Here is a 21,634-nt window from a genome sequence, read left to right as displayed (position 1 = left end):
GGGAGTCTTCTGAAAACCCGACCGTAGACAACACAGTGACTAGGGCCTGGTTTTAATGAGGGAGTCTGTTGAAAACCCGACCGAGGGCAACACAGTGACTAGGACCTGGTTTTAATGAGGGAGTCTTCTGAAAACCCGACCGTAGACAACACAGTGACTAGGGCCTGGTTTTAATGAGGGAGTCTGTTGAAAACCCGACCGAGGGCAACACGGTGACTAGGACCAGGTTTTAATGAGGGTCTGTTGGCCTAGAGGAACTACATCATGACCTACGTCGATAAGGGGTTTGGGGGGGGGGGGGGACAGTTCTGGGGACTCTCATAACAAATCACGAGGCGGACATGCCAGAACGCTGTGATTTAAAACCAAACTTTGCAGTGGTTTTAGTTGAGGTAGTTGAGGTAGTTGATGTTAACCCAAGGCTGTTAACCCACTGTTCCCCGGGTGCCAAAGATGTGGATGTTGATTAAGGCAGCCCCCCCCCCCCCCCCCCCCCCCCGCACCTCTCTGATTCAGAGGGGTGGGTTAAATGAGGAAGACACACCTCTCTGATTCAGAGGGGTGGGGTTAAATGAGGAAGACACACCTCTCTGATTCAGAGGGGTGGGGTTAAATGAGGAAGACACACCTCTCTGATTCAGAGGGGTGGGGTTAAATGAGGAAGACACATTTCAGTTGAAGGCATTCAGTTGTACAACCTGAGTAGGTATCTACTTGCGAAATATAACCTCTGTGATCTCCATCTTGCTAGCTACTATTTAGTATTTTATTCAAGAGGATAAAGTCGTGACGTAGGAAGTGACGTAGGAAGTGACGTAGGAAGTGACGTAGTTCCTCTATGCCAAAAGAGTCCATCATTGAAACCAGACGTCAGTCAGTGTGTTGCCTAGGGTCTGGTTTTCAAAACGAAATGACTAGTTTGAGAGGTAGGCAATCTACCCAAGCTGTGGAGCAGAGATGCTGTTTCGTCAAACAGCCAGTAGATGGTAGCAGAGTATTTGAGTATGAATCAACTATGACAGTTACAGTATATTTCCTTGCATGGTCTTCTTCTTCAGATGCTGTACACCAGCCACCGTTCCATCCCTCCTTTCAAGTCTAACCCGGTGGTGGTGTTGGAGAGCGAGTACAGCAGGAACTTTAAAGCCTCTCCTCCTCCCAGAGGACCACGGCTACGCAGCGACGTAGACCAGGTGCCTCCGTTCCAGAGAGAGAACGTTTCACCCGAGAAAGCATCAAAGGTACTTCCGAGTTCCAGTCAGTCCACACGCCACACTACAACTCAATCTTTGATCTGGTAATCGATTTATTCAACCTCTTATGTAACAGACTTTACGAACGTGTGTCGTAGCTGGCCAGAGACCAGCACTCAAACATGATCTGATTCTGAGTGCCAAGATTAGGCCACAATATAATACTCCCAGCGTTGGCAATATCTTCAACGGTACCTTTTGTATTTCAATAAGGAAGCAGATAGCCCTACTTACTTATAACAAGTAGTTGTCACTGATTTCTGGGAAGATCAGGATACATAAGGACATAGACTAGCAAGGTTTTTCTCTGTTTATTGACATTTCAAAAAAACCCTTGGAGGAATACAATGAACACCTAGAACGTCCAATATGGAAGAGGAATACAATGAACACCTAGAACGTCCAATATGAAAGAGGAATACAATGAACACCTAGAATGTCCAATATGAAAGAGGAATACAATGAACACCTAGAACGTCCAATATGAAAGAGGAATACAATGAACACCTAGAACGTCCAATATGAAAGGGGAATACAATGAACACCTAGAACGTCCAATATGGAAGAGGAATACAATGAACACCTAGAACGTCCAATATGAAAGAGGAATACAATGAACACCTAGAACGTCCAATATGAAAGAGGAATACAATGAACACCTAGAACGTCCAATATGAAAGAGGAATACAATGAACACCTAGAACGTCCAATATGAAAGAGGAATACAATGAACACCTAGAACGTCCAATATGAAAGAGGAATACAATGAACACCTAGAACGTCCAATATGAAAGGGGAATACAATGAACACCTAGAACGTCCAATATGAAAGAGGAATACAATGAACACCTAGAACGTCCAATATGAAAGAGGAATACAATGAACACCTAGAACGTCCAATATGAAAGAGGAATACAATGAACACCTAGAACGTCCAATATGAAAGAGGAATACAATGAACACCTAGAACGTCCAATATGGAAGAGGAATACAATGAACACCTAGAACGTCCAATATGAAAGGGGAATACAATGAACACCTAGAACGTCCAATATGAAAGGGGAATACAATGAACACCTAGAACGTCCAATATGAAAGAGGAATACAATGAACACCTAGAACGTCCAATATGGAAGAGGAATACAATGAACACCTAGAACGTCCAATATGAAAGAGGAATACAATGAACACCTAGAACGTCCAATATGAAAGAGGAATACAATGAACACCTAGAACCTCCAATATGAAAGAGGAATACAATGAACACCTAGAACGTCCAATATGAAAGAGGAATACAATGAACACCTAGAACGTCCAATATGGAAGGGGAATACAATACACACCCTTAGAACGTCCAATATGAAAGAGGAATACAATGAACACCTAGAACGTCCAATATGAAAGGGGGATACAATACACACCCTTAGAACGTCCAATATGAAAGAGGAATACAATGAACACCTAGAACGTCCAATATGAAAGGGGAATACAATGAACACCTAGAACGTCCAATATGAAAGGGGAATACAATGAACACCTAGAACGTCCAATATGAAAGGGGAATACAATGAACACCTAGAACGTCCAATATGAAAGGGGAATACAATGAACACCTAGAACGTCCAATATGAAAGGGGAATACAATGAACACCTAGAACGTCCAATATGAAAGGGGAATACAATGAACACCTAGAACGTCCAATATGAAAGGGGAATACAATGAACACCTAGAACGTCCAATATGAAAGGGGAATACAATGAACACCTAGAACGTCCAATATGAAAGGGGAATACAATGAACACCTAGAACGTCCAATATGGAAGAGGAATACAATGAACACCTAGAACGTCCAATATGGAAGTAAATAAACCAGTTATTTAGATAATGTTCTCCACATGCCACTCTGGATACACCCACTGGAGTGTACAGGAGGTTTGGTGGTATTTCCGTACTGGTTCCACTGGTTTTATACCCAGGTTCCTCTGACTGACTGACTGGATTGCATCCCAAATGGCACCCTATTCCCTATATAAGGGCTCTGGTCAAAAGTAGTGCACTATGTAGGGAATAGGGTGCCATTTGGAACGATGCGGCCTTTACGAATGGCTCTGTTCTGTTCTGTTGCGATGATGACATCAGAGAAAGCGGAGGAAGAAGAGGGAAGAGAGAGAGAGAAAGTCCAGCGTAATATTTACGAATGGCTCTGTTCTGTCCTGAAAGAGGGAAGAGAGAGAGAGAAAGAGGGAAGAGCGGAAGAAGAAGAGGGAAGAGGGAGAGAGAAAGTCCAGCATCGTGGAGGAGAATATTCCAGTTCCACAGCCTCGGGAGCAGCTGGCGGACCAGGAAGTGAAGTCACAGAGCCCCCAGAAGGCACATCTTCCCCACAGGTGAGATCAGCGGTCAGTTGTGATTACAGGGTATGATGGAGGGTGAAGTCACCTCGACACGCTGATCCTGGGTTCATTTAGCATTCTTCCCACTAACTGTTAAGGGTAGGATTAGGGGGAGGGGGAGCTGATCCTAGACCTGTCCCTTTGGGAAACTTCACCTGGAGTCAGAGGTCAGGGGTGGGGAAGGGGAAGTAGGAGGGGAAAGAGAGAGGCAACCTGTCAGTAATAGGAACTCTCATGTATTGTATATTGTCTCTTTCCATCTTCACTTCCTGCTATGTGTCATGCAGTATTTTGGTAATAATTACCAGTAACACTGCTCTCTCTCTCTCTCTCTCTCTCTCTCTCTCTCTCTCTCTCTCTCTCTCTGTGTCTCTCTCTCTCTCTCTCTCTGTGTCTCTCTCGCTGTGTCTCTCTCTCTGTGTCTCTCTCTGTGTCTCTCTCTCTCTCTCTCTCTCTCTCTCTGCTCTCTGCTCTCTGCTCTCTCTCTCTCTCTCTCTCTCTCTCTCTGCACTCTCTCTCTCTCTCTCTCTCTCTGCACTCTCTCTCTGCACTCTCTCTCTGCACTCTCTCTCTCTCTCTCTCTCTCTCTCTCTCTCTCTCTCTCTCTCTCTCTCTCTCTCTCTCTCTCTCTCTCTCTCACATGGAACTTCTCCAATGGACAGCAGCAGAGTTTGGTCATTCACATGTGACCTATTCAACAAATACATTTGAGTTTATAAATCATAATGCCAAGTGCAATGCTAAACGATCACTGAATAGACATAATCTGACTTGGCCTGTCTCTGTGTATTTCTGTCCCTCTCTCCAGAAAGGTGAAATCAGAGTATAATGCCAACTTCCGCTCTCCACTGAACTACATGTACAAGGACGGCGCCTGGGTCAAGGCTTCCACAGTAGGAGAGGAGGTCAGTGTGTTATTACAGTGTCTACTACAGTAGGAGAGGAGGTCAGTGTGTTATTACAGTGTCTACTACAGTAGGAGAGGAGGTCAGTGTGTTATTACAGTGTCTACTACAGTAGGAGAGGAGGTCAGTGTAGTTATTACCCTGTCTACCACAGTAGGAGAGGAGGTCAGTGTAGTTACTCCCCTGTCTACCACAGTAGAGGAGGTCAGTGTAGTTATTACAGTGTCTACCACAGTAGGAGAGGAGGTCAGTGTAGTTATTACAGTGTCTACCACAGTAGGAGAGGAGGTCAGTGTGTTATTACCCTGTTTACCACAGTAGGAGAGGAGGTCAGTGTAGTTATTACAGTGTCTACCACAGTAGGAGAGGAGGTCAGTGTGTTATTACCCTGTTTACCACAGTAGGAGAGGAGGTCAGTGTAGTTATTATAGTGTCTACCACAGTAGGAGAGGAGGTCAGTGTAGTTATTACCCTGTCTACCACAGTAGGAGAGGAGGTCAGTGTAGTTATTACCCTGTCTACCACAGTAGGAGAGGAGGTCAGTGTAGTTATTATAGTGTCTACCACAGTAGGAGAGGAGGTCAGTGTGTTATTACCCTGTCTACTACAGTAGGAGAGGAGGTCAGTGTAGTTATTACCCTGTTTACCACAGTAGGAGAGGAGGTCAGTGTAGTTATTACAGTATCTACCACTAGGAGAGGAGGTCAGTGTGTTATTACCCTGTCTACCGCAGTAGGAGAGGAGGTCAGTGTGTTATTACAGTGTCTACCACAGTAGGAGAGGAGGTCAGTGTGTTATTACCCTGTCTACCACGGTAGGAGAGGAGGTCAGTGTGTTATTACAGTGTCTACTACAGTAGGAGAGGAGGTCAGTGTAGTTATTACAGTATCTACTACAGTAGGAGAGGAGGTCAGTGTGTTATTACAGTGTCTACCACAGTAGGAGAGGAGGTCAGTGTAGTTATTACAGTGTCTACCACAGTAGGAGAGGAGGTCAGTGTGTTATTACCCTGTCTACTACAGTAGGAGAGGAGGTCAGTGTAGTTATTACCCTGTTTACCACAGTAGGAGAGGAGGTCAGTGTAGTTATTACAGTATCTACCACTAGGAGAGGAGGTCAGTGTGTTATTACCCTGTCTACCGCAGTAGGAGAGGAGGTCAGTGTGTTATTACAGTGTCTACCACAGTAGGAGAGGAGGTCAGTGTGTTATTACAGTGTCTACCACAGTAGGAGAGGAGGTCAGTGTAGTTATTACAGTGTCTACTACAGTAGGAGAGGAGGTCAGTGTAGTTATTACAGTATCTACCACTAGGAGAGGAGGTCAGTGTAGTTATTACAGTATCTACCACAGTAGGAGAGGAGGTCAGTGTAGTTATTACAGTGTCTACCACAGTAGGAGAGGAGGTCAGTGTGTTATTACAGTGTCTTCCACAGTAGGAGAGGAGGTCAGTGTGTTATTACAGTGTCTACCACAGTAGGAGAGGAGGTCAGTGTGTTATTACAGTGTCTACCACAGTAGGAGAGGAGGTCAGTGTGTTATTACAGTGTCTACCACAGTAGGAGAGGAGGTCAGTGTAGTTATTATAGTGTCTACCACAGTAGGAGAGGAGGTCAGTGTAGTTATTACCCTGTCTACCACAGTAGGAGAGGAGGTCAGTGTGTTATTACCCTGTCTACCACAGTAGAGGAGGTCAGTGTGTTATTACAGTATCTACCACTAGGAGAGGAGGTCAGTGTAGTTACTACAGTGTCTACCACAGTAGGAGAGGAGGTCAGTGTAGTTATTATAGTGTCTACCACAGTAGGAGAGGAGGTCAGTGTAGTTATTACCCTGTCTACCGCAGTAGGAGAGGAGGTCAGTGTAGTTATTACCCTGTCTACCACAGTAGGAGAGGAGGTCAGTGTAGTTATTACAGTGTCTACCACAGTAGAGGAGGTCAGTGTAGTTATTACCCTGTCTACCACAGTAGAGGAGGTCAGTGTAGTTATTGCAGTGTCTACCACAGTAGGAGAGGAGGTCAGTGTAGTTATTACAGTGTCTACCACAGTAGAGGAGGTCAGTGTAGTTATTACAGCGTCTACCACGGTAGGAGAGGAGGTCAGTGTAGTTATTACCCTGTCTACCACGGTAGGAGAGGAGGTCAGTGTAGTTATTCCAGTTTCTACCACAGTAGGAGAGGAGGTCAGTGTAGTTATTACAGTGTCTACCACAGTAGGAGAGGAGGTCAGTGTAGTTATTACCCTGTCTACCACGGTAGGAGAGGAGGTCAGTGTAGTTATTACAGTTTCTACCACAGTAGGAGAGGAGGTCAGTGTAGTTATTACAGTGTCTACCACAGTAGGAGAGGAGGTCAGTGTAGTTATTATAGTGTCTACCACAGTAGGAGAGGAGGTCAGTGTAGTTATTACAGTGTCTACCACAGTAGGAGAGGAGGTCAGTGTAGTTATTACAGTGTCTACCACAGTAGAGGAGGTCAGTGTAGTTATTACAGTGTCTACCACAGTAGAGGAGGTCAGTGTAGTTATTACAGTGTCTACCACAGTAGAGGAGGTCAGTGTAGTTATTACCCTGTCTACCACAGTAGAGGAGGTCAGTGTAGTTACTCCCCTGTCTACCACAGTAGAGGTGGTCAGTGTAGTTATTACCCTGTCTACCACAGTAGAGGAGGTCAGTGTAGTTACTCCCCTGTCTACCACAGTAGAGGAGGTCAGTGTAGTTACTCCCCTGTCTACCACAGTAGAGGAGGTCAGTGTAGTTATTACCCTGTCTACCACAGTAGAGGAGGTCAGTGTAGTTATTACAGTGTCTACCACAGTAGAGGAGGTCAGTGTAGTTATTACCCTGTCTACCACAGTAGAGGAGGTCAGTGTAGTTACTACAGTGTCTACCACAGTAGAGGAGGTCAGTGTAGTTATTACAGTGTCTACCACAGTAGAGGAGGTCAGTGTAGTTACTACAGTGTCTACCACAGTAGAGGAGGTCAGTGTAGTTATTACCCTGTCTACCACAGTAGAGGAGGTCAGTGTAGTTATTACCCTGTCTACCACAGTAGAGGAGGTCAGTGTAGTTATTGTATAAAGTAATGACCTACAGTCTCTAAGTAAATGTCATTTATATGGAGTCTCTTTAACACATTCTCTCTTCCCATCCTCCATTGCAGGGGCGTGACAGTCAGCATAGTCACGTTTGGTATCACGAGGTAACACGGTCCTAGTCTCCCCGCTGTTCTACTGTACCTTCCTTCTCTTTTGGCTGTTGGCAATGACCCCCCCCCCCCCCCCATCCCTCCTCTCACGTTGACATCAAACTGAGTGATGATACATGAGTGAACAGAACACCTGTGTATCCACCTTAGAAACAATACAATGGGCAAAAAAAGAGTTTCCATTGTAGAGTTTCAGAAAGGCCTCATACCTGAGATCTAGGCCTGAGATTGTTGAGTTTCAGAAAGGCCTCATACCTGAGATCTAGGCCTGAGATTGTTGAGTTTCAGAAAGACCTCATAGCTGAGATCTAGGCCTGAGATTGTTGAGTTTCAGAAAGGCCTCATACCTGAGATCTAGGCCTGAGATTGTTGAGTTTCAGAAAGGCCTCATACCTGAGATCTAGGCCTGAGATTGTTGAGTTTCAGAAAGACCTCATACCTGAGATCTAGGCCTGAGATTGTTGAGTTTCAGAAAGGCCTCATAGCTGAGATCTAGGCCTGAGATTGTTGAGTTTCAGAAAGGCCTCATAGCTGAGATCTAGGCCTGAGATTGTTGAGTTTCAGAAAGGCGTCATAGCTGAGATCTAGGCCTGAGATTGTTGAGTTTCAGAATGGTCTCATACCTGAGATCTAGGCCTGAGATTGTTGAGTTTCAGAAAGGTCTCATACCTGAGATCTAGGCCTGAGATTGTAGAGTTTCAGAAAGGCCTCATACCTGAGATCTAGGCCTGAGATGGTTGAGTTTCAGAAAGGCCTCATACCTGAGATCTAGGCCTGAGATGGTTGAGTTTCAGAAAGGCCTCATACCTGAGATCTAGGCCTGAGATTGTTGAGTTTCAGAAAGTCCTCATACCTGAGATCTAGGCCTGAGATTGTTGAGTTTCAGAAAGTCCTCATACCTGAGATCTAGGCCTGAGATTGTTGAGTTTCAGAAAGGCCTCATACCTGAGATCTAGGCCTGAGATTGTTGAGTTTCAGAAAGGCCTCATACCTGAGATCTAGGCCTGAGATTGTTGAGTTTCAGAAAGGCCTCATAGCTGAGATCTAGGCCTGAGATTGTTGAGTTTCAGAAAGGCCTCATACCTGAGATCTAGGCCTGAGATTGTTGAGTTTCAGAAAGGCCTCATACCTGAGATCTAGGCCTGAGATTGTTGAGTTTCAGAAAGGCCTCATACCTGAGATCTAGGCCTGATATTGTTGAGTTTCAGAAAGGCCTCATACCTGAGATCTAGGCCTGAGATTGTTGAGTTTCAGAAAGGCCTCATACCTGAGATCTAGGCCTGAGATTGTTGAGTTTCAGAAAGGCCTCATACCTGAGATCTAGGCCTGAGATTGTTGATCTGATAGGTTGCTATAAAGATTAATTGTGAGTGTGCGTGTGTGTGTGTATGTGTGTGCGTGCTTGTATGAGAACACTGTGTGTGTGTGTGTGTGTGTGTGTGTGTGTGTGTGTGTGTGTGTTTCAGGCAATGTCAGCATAAATACAATGAGTCAGCAGGAGGTTGGTTAGACGGCGTTCTTCTTTCCGTTCAACCTGAATATGCTGAGTGGTTAACCGTACCTTGCCTTGTACGATACGTAGAAACCTGGCCCATAAACTTCATGGAAATGTACTAAATATAGTCTAGATGTGGAAGAACTTTCTAGAAATTAGATTGCCGTTTTGTCTTCTAAGTAAAGTAGTTTAATAACGACCAATATAATGAAGGAATTCTTAGGACCGTTAGTTGGACCAAGTCTGATCTGATCTGATGTTCCACTCCAGGATCGGGCTCAAAGTCATTTCAACTGGGCTCTAGTTTAATTTGAGGAAATCAATGAGGACAGAAAGAGATGTTTTTATTTTTCAGCTGAATGAGGATTTTCTGTTGAATTTCAGTGTAACCTACCTCTAATTGATTCTGTTGAAAAGTAGTTCACATCAACCCTTCTCCTAAGTCCTGATAGCTATCAATATATCAGTCTATCAGTCTATCAGTCTACCAGTTTACCAGTCTACCAGTTTACCAGTCTACCAGTTTACCAGTCTACCAGTTTACCAGTTTACCAGTCTACCAGTCTACCAGTCTACCAGTCTACCAGTCTATCAGTCTATCAGTCTATCAGTCTATCAGTCTACCAGTCTTTCAGTCTACCAGTCTACCAGTCTATCAGTCTATCAGTCTATCAGTCTACCAGTCTACCAGTCTATCAGTCTACCAGTCTACCAGTCTACCAGTCTACCAGTCTATCAGTCTACCAGTCTACCAGTCTATCAGTCTATCAGTCTACCAGTCTATCAGTCTACCAGTCTATCAGTCTATTCCCTATATAGTGCACTACTAGAGGCCTATGGGTCCTGGTCAAAAGTAGTGCACTATATAAGGACAGAGGGAGGAAGACTGTGTCCAGATGCCAGTCTAGGTCCAGATGCCAGTCTAGGTCCAGATGCCTGCCTAGGTCCAGATACCAGCCTAGGTCCAGATGCCAGTCTAGGTCCAGATGCCAGTCTAGGTCCAGATGCCAGTCTAGGTCCAGATGCCAGCCTAGGTCTAGATGCCAGCCTAGGTCCAGATGCCAGTCTAGGTCCAGATGCCAGTCTTGGTCTAGATGCCACCCTAGGTTCAGATGCCAGCCTAGGTTCAGATGCCAGCCTAGATCCAGATGCCAGCCTAGGTCCAGATGCCAGTCTAGGTCCAGATGCCAGTCTAGGTCCAGATGCCAGCCTAGGTTCAGATGCCAGTCTAGGTCCAGATGCCAGTCTAGGTCCAGATGCCAGCCTAGGTCCAGATGCCAGTCTAGGTCCAGATGCCAGTCTAGGTCCAGATGCCAGCCTAGGTCCAGATGCCAGCCTAGGCCCAGATGCCAGCCTAGGCCCAGATGCCAGTCTAGGTCCAGATGCCAGCCTAGGTCCAGATGCCAGTCTAGGTCCAGATGCCAGTCTAGGTCCAGATGCCAGTCTAGGTCCAGATGCCAGCTCAGTGTGTGTTGTGTCGTGCCCTGGCTTTGCTTGTGTGCATGAAAGTCAGGCATCTGTTGCATCATTGTGTGTGTCTTAAAGCTATTGATAACACTTTCTGTGTTGAGATCTCTCTACCACACACCTGTGATCAGTATCAGAGGAAAGTGTTGACTCACAGAGCTCTGATTTTTGTGATCAGTATCAGAGGAAAGTGTTGACTCACAGAGCTCTGATTTTTGTGATCAGTATCAGAGGAAAGTGTTGACTCACAGAGCTCTGATTTTTGTGATCAGTATCAGAGGAAAGTGTTGACTCACAGAGCTCTGATTTTTGTGATCAGTACCAGAGGAAAGTGTTGACTCACAGAGCTCTGATTTTTGTGATCAGTATCAGAGGAAAGTGTTGACTCACAGAGCTCTGATTTTTGTGATCAGTATCAGAGGAAAGTGTTGACTCACAGAGCTCTGATTTTTGTGATCAGTACCAGAGGAAAGTGTTGACTCACAGAGCTCTGATTTTTGTGATCAGTATCAGAGGAAAGTGTTGACTCACAGAGCTCTGATTTTTGTGATCAGTACCAGAGGAAAGTGTTGACTCACAGAGCTCTGATTTTTGTGATCAGTATCAGAGGAAAGTTGACTTTGCAGCTAAAAGAACGACAACTAAACTAAACTAAACGACAACTGCTGCCTTTGCTTCTGATGCCACAGATACTGCAAGCCCCCCCCCTTACCACGTTCTGTTAATGTGCTGCCTCAGATACTGCAAGGCCCCCCCCCCCCTTACCACGTGCTGTTAATGTGCTGCCTCAGATACTGCAAGCCCCCCCCCCTTACCACGTTCTGTTAATGTGCTGCCTCAGATACTGCAAGGCCCCCCCCCCCCCCCCTTACCACGTGCTGTTAATGTGCTGCCTCAGATACTGCAAGGCCCCCCCCCCTTACCACGTGCTGTTAATGTGCTGCCACAGATACTGCAAGGCCCCCCCCCCCCCCCCCCTTACCACGTGCTGTTAATGTGCTGCCTCAGATACTGCAAGGCCCCCCCCCCCTTACCACGTTCTGTTAATGTGCTGCCACAGATACTGCAAGGCCCCCCCCCCCCTTACCACGTTCTGTTAATGTGCTGCCTCAGATACTGCAAGGCCCCCCCCCTTACCACGTTCTGTTAATGTGCTGCCTCAGATACTGCAAGGCCCCCCCCCCCCTTACCACGTTCTGTTAATGTGCTGCCTCAGATACTGCAAGGCCCCCCCCCCCCCCTTACCACGTTCTGTTAATGTGCTGCCACAGATACTGCAAGGCCCCCCCCCCCTTACCACGTGCTGTTAATGTGCTGCCTCAGATACTGCAAGGCCCCCCCCCCCTTACCACGTTCTGTTAATGTGCTGCCTCAGATACTGCAAGGCCCCCCCCCCCCCCTTACCACGTGCTGTTAATGTGCTGCCTCAGATACTGCAAGGCCCCCCCCCTTACCACGTTCTGTTAATGTGCTGCCTCAGATACTGCAAGCCCCCCCCCTTACCACGTTCTGTTAATGTGCTGCCTCAGATACTGCAAGGCCCCCCCCCCCCCTTACCACGTGCTGTTAATGTGCTGCCACAGATACTGCAAGGCCCCCCCCCTTACCACGTGCTGTTAATGTGCTGCCTCAGATACTGCAAGGCCCCCCCCCCCTTACCACGTGCTGTTAATGTGCTGCCACAGATACTGCAAGGCCCCCCCCCCCTTTACCACGTGCTGTTAATGTGCTGCCTCAGATACTGCAAGGCCCCCCCCCCCCTTACCACGTGCTGTTAATGTGCTGCCTCAGATACTGCAAGGCCCCCCCCCCCCTTACCATGTGCTGTTAATGTGCTGCCTCAGATACTGCAAGGCCCCCCCCCCCCCTTACCACGTGCTGTTAATGTGCTGCCTCAGATATTGCAAGGCCCCCCCCCCCCTACCACGTGCTGTTAATGTGCTGCCTCAGATACTGCAAGGCCCCCCCCCCCCTTACCATGTGCTGTTAATGTGCTGCCTCAGATACTGCAAGGCCCCCCCCCCCCCCTTACCACGTTCTGTTAATGTGCTGCCACAGATACTGCAAGGCCCCCCCCCCCCCCCTTACCACGTTCTGTTAATGTGCTGCCACAGATACTGCAAGGCCCCCCCCCCCCCCCTTACCACGTTCTGTTAATGTGCTGCCACAGATACTGCAAGGCCCCCCCCCCTCCCCCCTTACCATGTGCTGTTAATGTGCTGCCTCAGATACTGCAATGCTATCAACCAACCAACCAACCAATCCTCCATACTCCCAGGTGCGAGAGCTTCGTAAGAAGGCGGAGGCCTACAGACAGAGGGCGTGGGGGACCCATTTCTCCCGCCTCCACCTCAACCAGATCCTGTCGGACCAGAACCAGCTGTGGGATGCCTCCACCCCTTCCTCCTCTAACCTCAGCTCTGGGACAGGTTCCGGGGACGGGGAGGAAGACAGGAGTCCTACCCCCCAGGCTCTGGATCTCGCTAGGTGAGGGAGACCGACCACAGAGCTGGCTATAGCATGACATTAGCATGTCTTTAGTGTGGGCTGGATGTGTAGTACATCTGGCTCAGGATTTCCCATAGATGGGGTGCAACTTTCGGCCTTAAAATCGGGCTTCTGTAAGTATAGAATGAAATTGAAATTCAAGTGTAGCCAAATGATTAGACTTATAAGCAGAGCCTCATATTTCTGGGTAGAAGCCACAGAGCTGGATGGGGGGGTTGACCCAGCTATATGGTGTAGAGGAAACTGATGCTGAGAGTCCTTTACTGGGGTCTTAATACATCTGACCCTATTAAGGTCATGTTCTCTGTGTGTCCCTCCTCTCCCTCCCTCCTCCTCTCCTTGTGTGTCTGTAGGGTTGACAGTAGCTCCAGCTCCGTAGCCGGACCCCCTCCCCTCACCCCCGTGTCCAGTAGAAGGAGCTCCACTCGGGGGGCTGGGGACACAGCAGGCCCCCCTGGTCACCTTAACCCTTTAGCCCCTAACCTACCTATTCAGAGGAGACTAGCCTGGGAGGAGGAGACAGGGGCTGGGGGTGGAACAGGGGAGGAGAGAGAGGAAGAAGAGGACAAGGAGAAAAAGGATGAGAGAAAGGATGAGAGAAAGGATGAGTATGTGGTTGTTTCATTCCCTCTCCATTTCCTGTTGATTTCTGCTTTCACTGAGTGGCTCTGAGTTCTCTGTTACCTCCACTCTGTTTATATCCATATAGGAGACGGTCAGTTCTGTTACCTCCACTCTGTTTATATCCATATAGGAGACAGTCAGTTCTGTTACCTCCACTCTGTTTATATCCATATTGGAGACAGTCAGTTCTGTTACCTCCACTCTGTTTATATCCATATTGGAGACAGTCAGTTCTGTTACCTCCACTCTGTTTATATCCATATTGGAGACGGTCAGTTCTGTTACCTCTGTTTATATCCATATTGGAGACAGTCAGTTCTGTTTCCTCCACTCTGTTTATATCCATATTGGAGACAGTCAGTTCTGTTACCTCCACTCTGTTTATATCCATATTGGAGACAGTCAGTTCTGTTACCTCCACTCTGTTTATATCCATATTGGAGACAGTCAGTTCTGTTACCTCCACTCTGTTTATATCCATATTGGAGACAGTCAGTTCTGTTACCTCCACTCTGTTTATATCCATATTGGAGACAGTCAGTTCTGTTACCTCCACTCTGTTTATATCCATATTGGAGACGGTCAGTTCTGTTACCTCCACTCTGTTTATATCCATATTGGAGACAGTCAGTTCTGTTACCTCCACTCTGTTTATATCCATATTGGAGACAGTCAGTTCTGTTACCTCCACTTTGTTTATATCCATATAGGAGACAGTCAGTTCTGTTACCTCCACTCTGTTTATATCCATATTGGAGACAGTCAGTTCTGTTACCTCCACTCTGTTTATATCCATATTGGAGACAGTCAGTTCTGTTACCTCCACTCTGTTTATATCCACATTGGAGACAGTCAGTTCTGTTACCTCCACTCTGTTTATATCCATATTGGAGACAGTCAGTTCTGTTACCTCCACTCTGTTTATATCCATATAGGAGACAGTCAGTTCTGTTACCTCCACTCTGTTTATATCCATATTGGAGACAGTCAGTTCTGTTACCTCCACTCTGTTTATATCCATATTGGAGACAGTCAGTTCTGTTACCTCCACTCTGTTTATATCCATATTGGAGACAGTCAGTTCTGTTACCTCCACTCTGTTTATATCCATATTGGAGACAGTCAGTTATGTTACCTCCACTCTGTTTATATCCATATTGGAGACAGTCAGTTCTGTTTCCTCCACTCTGTTTATATCCATATTGGAGACAGTCAGTTCTGTTACCTCCACTCTGTTTATATCCATATTGGAGACAGTCAGTTCTGTTACCTCCACTCTGAGTATATCCATATTGGAGACAGTCAGTTCTGTTACCTCCACTCTGTTTATATCCATATTGGAGACAGTCAGTTCTGTTACCTCCACTTTGTTTATATCCATATAGGAGACAGTCAGTTCTGTTACCTCCACTCTGTTTATATCCATATTGGAGACAGTCAGTTCTGTTACCTCCACTCTGTTTATATCCATATTGGAGACAGTCAGTTCTGTTACCTCCACTCTGTTTATATCCACATTGGAGACAGTCAGTTCTGTTACCTCCACTCTGTTTATATCCATATTGGAGACAGTCAGTTCTGTTACCTCCACTCTGTTTATATCCATATAGGAGACAGTCAGTTCTGTTACCTCCACTCTGTTTATATCCATATTGGAGACAGTCAGTTCTGTTACCTCCACTCTGTTTATATCCATATTGGAGACAGTCAGTTCTGTTACCTCCACTCTGTTTATATCCATATTGGAGACAGTCAGTTCTGTTACCTCCACTCTGTTTATATCCATATTGGAGACAGTCAGTTATGTTACCTCCACTCTGTTTATATCCATATTGGAGACAGTCAGTTCTGTTTCCTCCACTCTGTTTATATCCATATTGGAGACAGTCAGTTCTGTTACCTCCACTCTGTTTATATCCATATTGGAGACAGTCAGTTCTGTTACCTCCACTCTGAGTATATCCAGATTGGAGACAGTCAGTTCTGTTACCTCCACTCTGTTTTTATCCAGATTGGAGACAGTCAGTTCTGTTTCCTCCACTCTGTTTATATCCATATTGGAGACAGTCAGTTCTGTTACCTCCACTCTGTTTATATCCATATTGGAGACAGTCAGTTCTGTTACCTCCACTCTGTTTATATCCATATTGGAGACAGTCAGTTCTGTTTCCTCCACTCTGTTTATATCCATATTGGAGACAGTCAGTTCTGTTACCTCCACTCTGTTTATATCCATATAGGAGACAGTCAGTTCTGTTACCTCCACTCTGTTTATATCCACATTGGAGACAGTCAGTTCTGTTACCTCCACTCTGTTTATATCCATATTGGAGACAGTCAGTTCTGTTACCTCCACTCTGTTTATATCCATATAGGAGACAGTCAGTTCTGTTACCTCCACTCTGTTTATATCCACATTGGAGACAGTCAGTTCTGTTACCTCCACTCTGTTTATATCCATATAGGAGACAGTCAGTTCTGTTACCTCCACTCTGTTTATATCCATATTGGAGACAGTCAGTTCTGTTACCTCCACTCTGTTTATATCCATATTGGAGACAGTCAGTTCTGTTACCTCCACTCTGTTTATATCCATATTGGAGACAGTCAGTTCTGTTACCTCCACTCTGTTTATATCCATATTGGAGACAGTCAGTTATGTTACCTCCACTCTGTTTATATCCATATTGGAGACAGTCAGTTCTGTTTCCTCCACTCTGTTTATATCCATATTGGAGACAGTCAGTTCTGTTACCTCCACTCTGTTTATATCCATATTGGAGACAGTCAGTTCTGTTACCTCCACTCTGTTTATATCCAGATTGGAGACAGTCAGTTCTGTTACCTCCACTCTGTTTTTATCCAGATTGGAGACAGTCAGTTCTGTTTCCTCCACTCTGTTTATATCCATATTGGAGACAGTCAGTTCTGTTACCTCCACTCTGTTTATATCCATATTGGAGACAGTCAGTTCTGTTACCTCCACTCTGTTTATATCCATATTGGAGACAGTCAGTTCTGTTTCCTCCACTCTGTTTATATCCATATTGGAGACAGTCAGTTCTGTTACCTCCACTCTGTTTATATCCATATAGGAGACAGTCAGTTCTGTTACCTCCACTCTGTTTATATCCACATTGGAGACAGTCAGTTCTGTTACCTCCACTCTGTTTATATCCATATTGGAGACAGTCAGTTCTGTTACCTCCACTCTGTTTATATCCATATAGGAGACAGTCAGTTCTGTTACCTCCACTCTGTTTATATCCACATTGGAGACAGTCAGTTCTGTTACCTCCACTCTGTTTATATCCACATTGGAGACAGTCAGTTCTGTTACCTCCACTCTGTTTATATCCATATTGGAGACAGTCAGTTCTGTTACCTCCACTCTGTTTTTGTCCATATTGGAGACGATCATTATTTTGTTACTTATTTTAAGAGCTACTATTTTTAGAGACACAGTGTGACTCTGTCCTGTCTGTCTGTCTGCCTGCCTGTCTGCCTGCCTGTCTGCCTGTCTGCCTGCCTGTGTTCCAGACTGAGGGTGCTGGACCATCGTTCGTCGTCTGTAGCAGGCTCCCACAGGTCCAGAGAGGGTGGCAGGATGCCCACACCCACACTGCAAAGGATCGCTACTGTTCAGAGAACTCACCACGACCTGACGACTCCAGCCACTGGTAACCTAGCAGATATATTGTTGACATATTGTTTTTATTTTTGTGACAAACTTTTTATTCAAATTTTTATTTTTGAGAGAGAGGTTACTAGTACAAAAACAATCAAATAAATGATCCAGGGACAGTGTGTGGTCCGACCCAGTCTGGGTTTGTCTCCAGGGACAGTGTGTGGTCCGACCCAGTCTGGGTTTGTCTCCAGTAGCAGTTTCACCATGACCATAAACTAGGTGATAGTGGAAACAAACCAACTAACTACTGTGTTGAGGCAGTGTCACCATAAACTAGGTGATAGTGGAAACAAACCAACTAACTACTGTGTTGAGGCAGTGTCACCATAAACTAGGTGATAGTGGAAACAAACCAACTAACTACTGTGTTGAGGCAGTGTCACCATAAACTAGGTGATAGTGGAAACAAACCAACTAACTACTGTGTTGAGGCAGTGTCACCATAAACTAGGTGATAGTGGAAACAAACCAACTAACTACTGTGTTGAGGCAGTGTCACCATAAACTAGGTGATAGTGGAAACAAACCAACTAACTACTGTGTTGAGGCAGTGTCACCATAAACTAGGTGATAGTGGAAACAAACCAACTAACTACTGTGTTGAGGCAGTGTCACCATAAACTAGGTGATAGTGGAAACAAACCAACTAACTACTGTGTTGAGGCAGTGTCACCATAAACTAGGTGATAGTGGAAACAAACCGACATCAGACTCATCATCTTCCCACCTTAGCTTGCATCCAGCCTACACTTTTTCAAAAACTATTTTTATCTTCACAGTTCAGTTATGGGTCACATCAATATAATACACTAAACTCACTGTTTTCAACATTTTACATGACAATTGAATCATTTAGCAGACACTCATATCAGACACTCATATCCAGAGCATCTTATAGAGTATTCTCATTGTTTAGTAGATAAACAACCACATATCACAGTCAAGATCAAAGTATGGCTCATTACTTCTGTTCTGTGTTGAATTGAAAAAAAAAAAAAACTTTATTGATCCCCAGAGGGTAAACGTGATCACCTTGTCCAATGTCTTGTCAGGAGGTGCTATCCTGGTGTCTCCTCCTAAGATGGAGGCTAACGGCTGGGCGAAGAGAAGTGAACCTCCGTTGGGTAAAAGCCGTCCCCCATTTAAACGCCTCTCTCTGGCCTCGCCACGACGAGCAGCCAGACAGGTAACATTCTACACCACTGGATATCGGGATAGTTGGGTAGAGCTTCTCCTTGGTGAGAAGATACATCTTGTAGTAATGTATACGCTTCTCCTTGGTGAGAAGATACATCTTGTAGTAATGTATAGGCTTCTCCTTGGTGAGAAGATACATCTTGTAGTAATTTATAGGCTTCTCCTTGGTGAGAAGATACATCTTGTAGTAATGTATAGGCTTCTCCTTGGTGAGAAGATACATCTTGTAGTAATGTATAGGCTTCTCCTTGGTGAGAAGATACATCTTGTAGTAATGTATAGGCTTCTCCTTGGTGAGAAGATACATCTTGTAGTAATGTATAGGCTTCTCCTTGGTGAGAAGATACATCTTGTAGTAATGTATAGGCTTCTCCTTGGTGAGAAGATACATCTTGTAGTAATGTATAGGCTTCTCCTTGGTGAGAAGATACATCTTGTAGTAATGTATAGGCTTCTCCTTGGTGAGAAGATACATCTTGTAGTAATTTATAGGCTTCTCCTTGGTGAGAAGATACATCTTGTAGTAATTTATAGGCTTCTCCTTGGTGAGAAGATACATCTTGTAGTAATTTATAGGCTTCTCCTTGGTGAGAAGATACATCTTGTAGTAATGTACAGGCTTCTCCTTGGTGAGAAGATACATCTTGTAGTAATGTATAGGCTTCTCCTTGGTGAGAAGATACATCTTGTAGTAATTTATAGGCTTCTCCTTGGTGAGAAGATACATCTTGTAGTAATGTATAGGCTTCTCCTTGGTGAGAAGATACATCTTGTAGTAATGTATAGGCTTCTCCTTGGTGAGAAGATACATCTTGTAGTAATGTATAGGCTTCTCCTTGGTGAGAAGATACATCTTGTAGTAATTTATAGGCTTCTCCTTGGTGAGAAGATACATCTTGTAGTAATGTATAGGCTTCTCCTTGGTGAGAAGATACATCTTGTAGTAATTTATAGGCTTCTCCTTGGTGAGAAGATACATATTGTAGTAATGTATAGGCTTCTCCTTGGTGAGAAGATACATCTTGTAGTAATTTATAGGCTTCTCCTTGGTGAGAAGATACATCTTGTAGTAATTTATAGGCTTCTCCTTGGTGAGAAGATTCATCTTGTAGTAATGTATAGGCTTCTCCTTGGTGAGAAGATACATCTTGTAGTAATGTATAGGCTTCTCCTTGGTGAGAAGATACATCTTGTAGTAATGTATAGGCTTCTCCTTGGTGAGAAGATACATCTTGTAGTAATGTATAGGCTTCTCCTTGGTGAGAAGATACATCTTGTAGTAATGTATAGGCTTCTCCTTGGTGAGAAGATACATCTTGTAGTAATGTATAGGCTTCTCCTTGGTGAGAAGATACATCTTGTAGTAATGTATAGGCTTCTCCTTGGTGAGAAGATACATCTTGTAGTAATGTATAGGCTTCTCCTTGGTGAGAAGATACATCTTGTAGTAATGTATAGGCTTCTCCTTGGTGAGAAGATTCATCTTGTAGTAATGTATAGGCTTCTCCTTGGTGAGAAGATACATCTTGTAGTAATGTATAGGCTTCTCCTTGGTGAGAAGATACATCTTGTAGTAATGTATAGGCTTCTCCTTGGTGAGAAGATACATCTTGTAGTAATTTATAGGCTTCTCCTTGGTGAGAAGATTCATCTTGTAGTAATGTATAGGCTTCTCCTTGGTGAGAAGATTCATCTTGTAGTAATGTATAGGCTTCTCCTTGGTGAGAAGATACATCTTGTAGTAATGTATAGGCTTCTCCTTGGTGAGAAGATACATCTTGTAGTAATGTATAGGCTTCTCCTTGGTGAGAAGATACATCTTGTAGTAATGTATAGGCTTCTCCTTGGTGAGAAGATACATCTTGTAGTAATGTATAGGCTTCTCCTTGGTGAGAAGATACATCTTGTAGTAATTTATAGTCTTCTCCTTGGTGAGAAGATACATCTTGTAGTAATGTATAGGCTTCTCCTTGGTGAGAAGATACATCTTGTAGTAATGTATAGGCTTCTCCTTGGTGAGAAGATACATCTTGTAGTAATGTATAGGCTTCTCCTTGGTGAGAAGATACATCTTGTAGTAATTTATAGGCTTCTCCTTGGTGAGAAGATACATCTTGTAGTAATTTATAGGCTTCTCCTTGGTGAGAAGATACATCTTGTAGTAATGTATAGGCTTCTCCTTGGTGAGAAGATACATCTTGTAGTAATTTATAGGCTTCTCCTTGGTGAGAAGATACATCTTGTAGTAATGTATAGGCTTCTCCTTGGTGAGAAGATACATCTTGTAGTAATGTATAGGCTTCTCCTTGGTGAGAAGATACATCTTGTAGTAATGTATAGTCTTCTCCTTGGTGAGAAGATACATCTTGTAGTAATTTATAGGCTTCTCCTTGGTGAGAAGATACATCTTGTAGTAATGTATAGGCTTCTCCTTGGTGAGAAGATACATCTTGTAGTAATGTATAGGCTTCTCCTTGGTGAGAAGATACATCTTGTAGTAATTTATAGGCTTCTCCTTGGTGAGAAGATACATCTTGTAGTAATGTATAGGCTTCTCCTTGGTGAGAAGATACATCTTGTAGTATTTATAGGCTTCTCCTTGGTGAGAAGATACATCTTGTAGTATTTATGGGCTTCTCCTTGGTGAGAAGATACATCTTGTAGTATTTATAGGCTTCTCCTTGGTGAGAAGATACATCTTGTAGTAATGTATAGGCTTCTCCTTGGTGAGAAGATACATCTTGTAGTAATGTATAGGCTTCTCCTTGGTGAGAAGATACATCTTGTAGTAATGTATAGGCTTCTCCTTGGTGAGAAGATACATCTTGTAGTAATTTATAGGCTTCTCCTTGGTGAGAAGATACATCTTGTAGTAATTTATAGGCTTCTCCTTGGTG

General features: G+C 44.6%; 1 protein-coding gene across 12 annotated transcripts in view; it reads left to right on the top strand.

Annotated features, from left to right (window-relative positions):
- The window catches only part of LOC118936570 (nuclear protein MDM1-like), a 38,176-nt gene that overhangs the window by 3,856 nt on the left and 12,686 nt on the right, over positions 1–21,634 (top strand). For 10 of the 12 annotated variants that reach the window (XR_005038465.1, XR_005038466.1, XR_005038462.1 and 7 more), the window contains exons 5-12: positions 1,059–1,241; positions 3,475–3,641; positions 4,456–4,552; positions 7,714–7,752; positions 12,999–13,207; positions 13,582–13,836; positions 17,393–17,532; positions 18,593–18,726. Coding sequence is in view for 4 of the 12 variants with exons in the window: in XM_036956643.1 (XP_036812538.1) it covers positions 1,059–1,241; positions 3,475–3,641; positions 4,456–4,552; positions 7,714–7,752; positions 12,999–13,207; positions 13,582–13,836; positions 17,393–17,532; positions 18,593–18,726 (1,224 nt within the window). In the remaining 8 variants the exon portion in view is untranslated. The remainder of the gene's footprint in view (positions 1–1,058; positions 1,242–3,474; positions 3,642–4,455; positions 4,553–7,713; positions 7,753–12,998; positions 13,208–13,581; positions 13,837–17,392; positions 17,533–18,592; positions 18,727–21,634) is intronic. The other 2 variants (XM_036956647.1, XM_036956645.1) reach the window with 2 other exon arrangements.

This window comes from Oncorhynchus mykiss, chromosome 21, assembly GCF_013265735.2.
Source record: "Oncorhynchus mykiss isolate Arlee chromosome 21, USDA_OmykA_1.1, whole genome shotgun sequence".
In the NCBI taxonomy this organism is placed as follows: Eukaryota; Metazoa; Chordata; class Actinopteri; order Salmoniformes; family Salmonidae; genus Oncorhynchus; species Oncorhynchus mykiss.
Note: the sequence above shows the minus strand (reverse complement) of the source record. Positions and strands in the feature narration are given on the sequence as shown.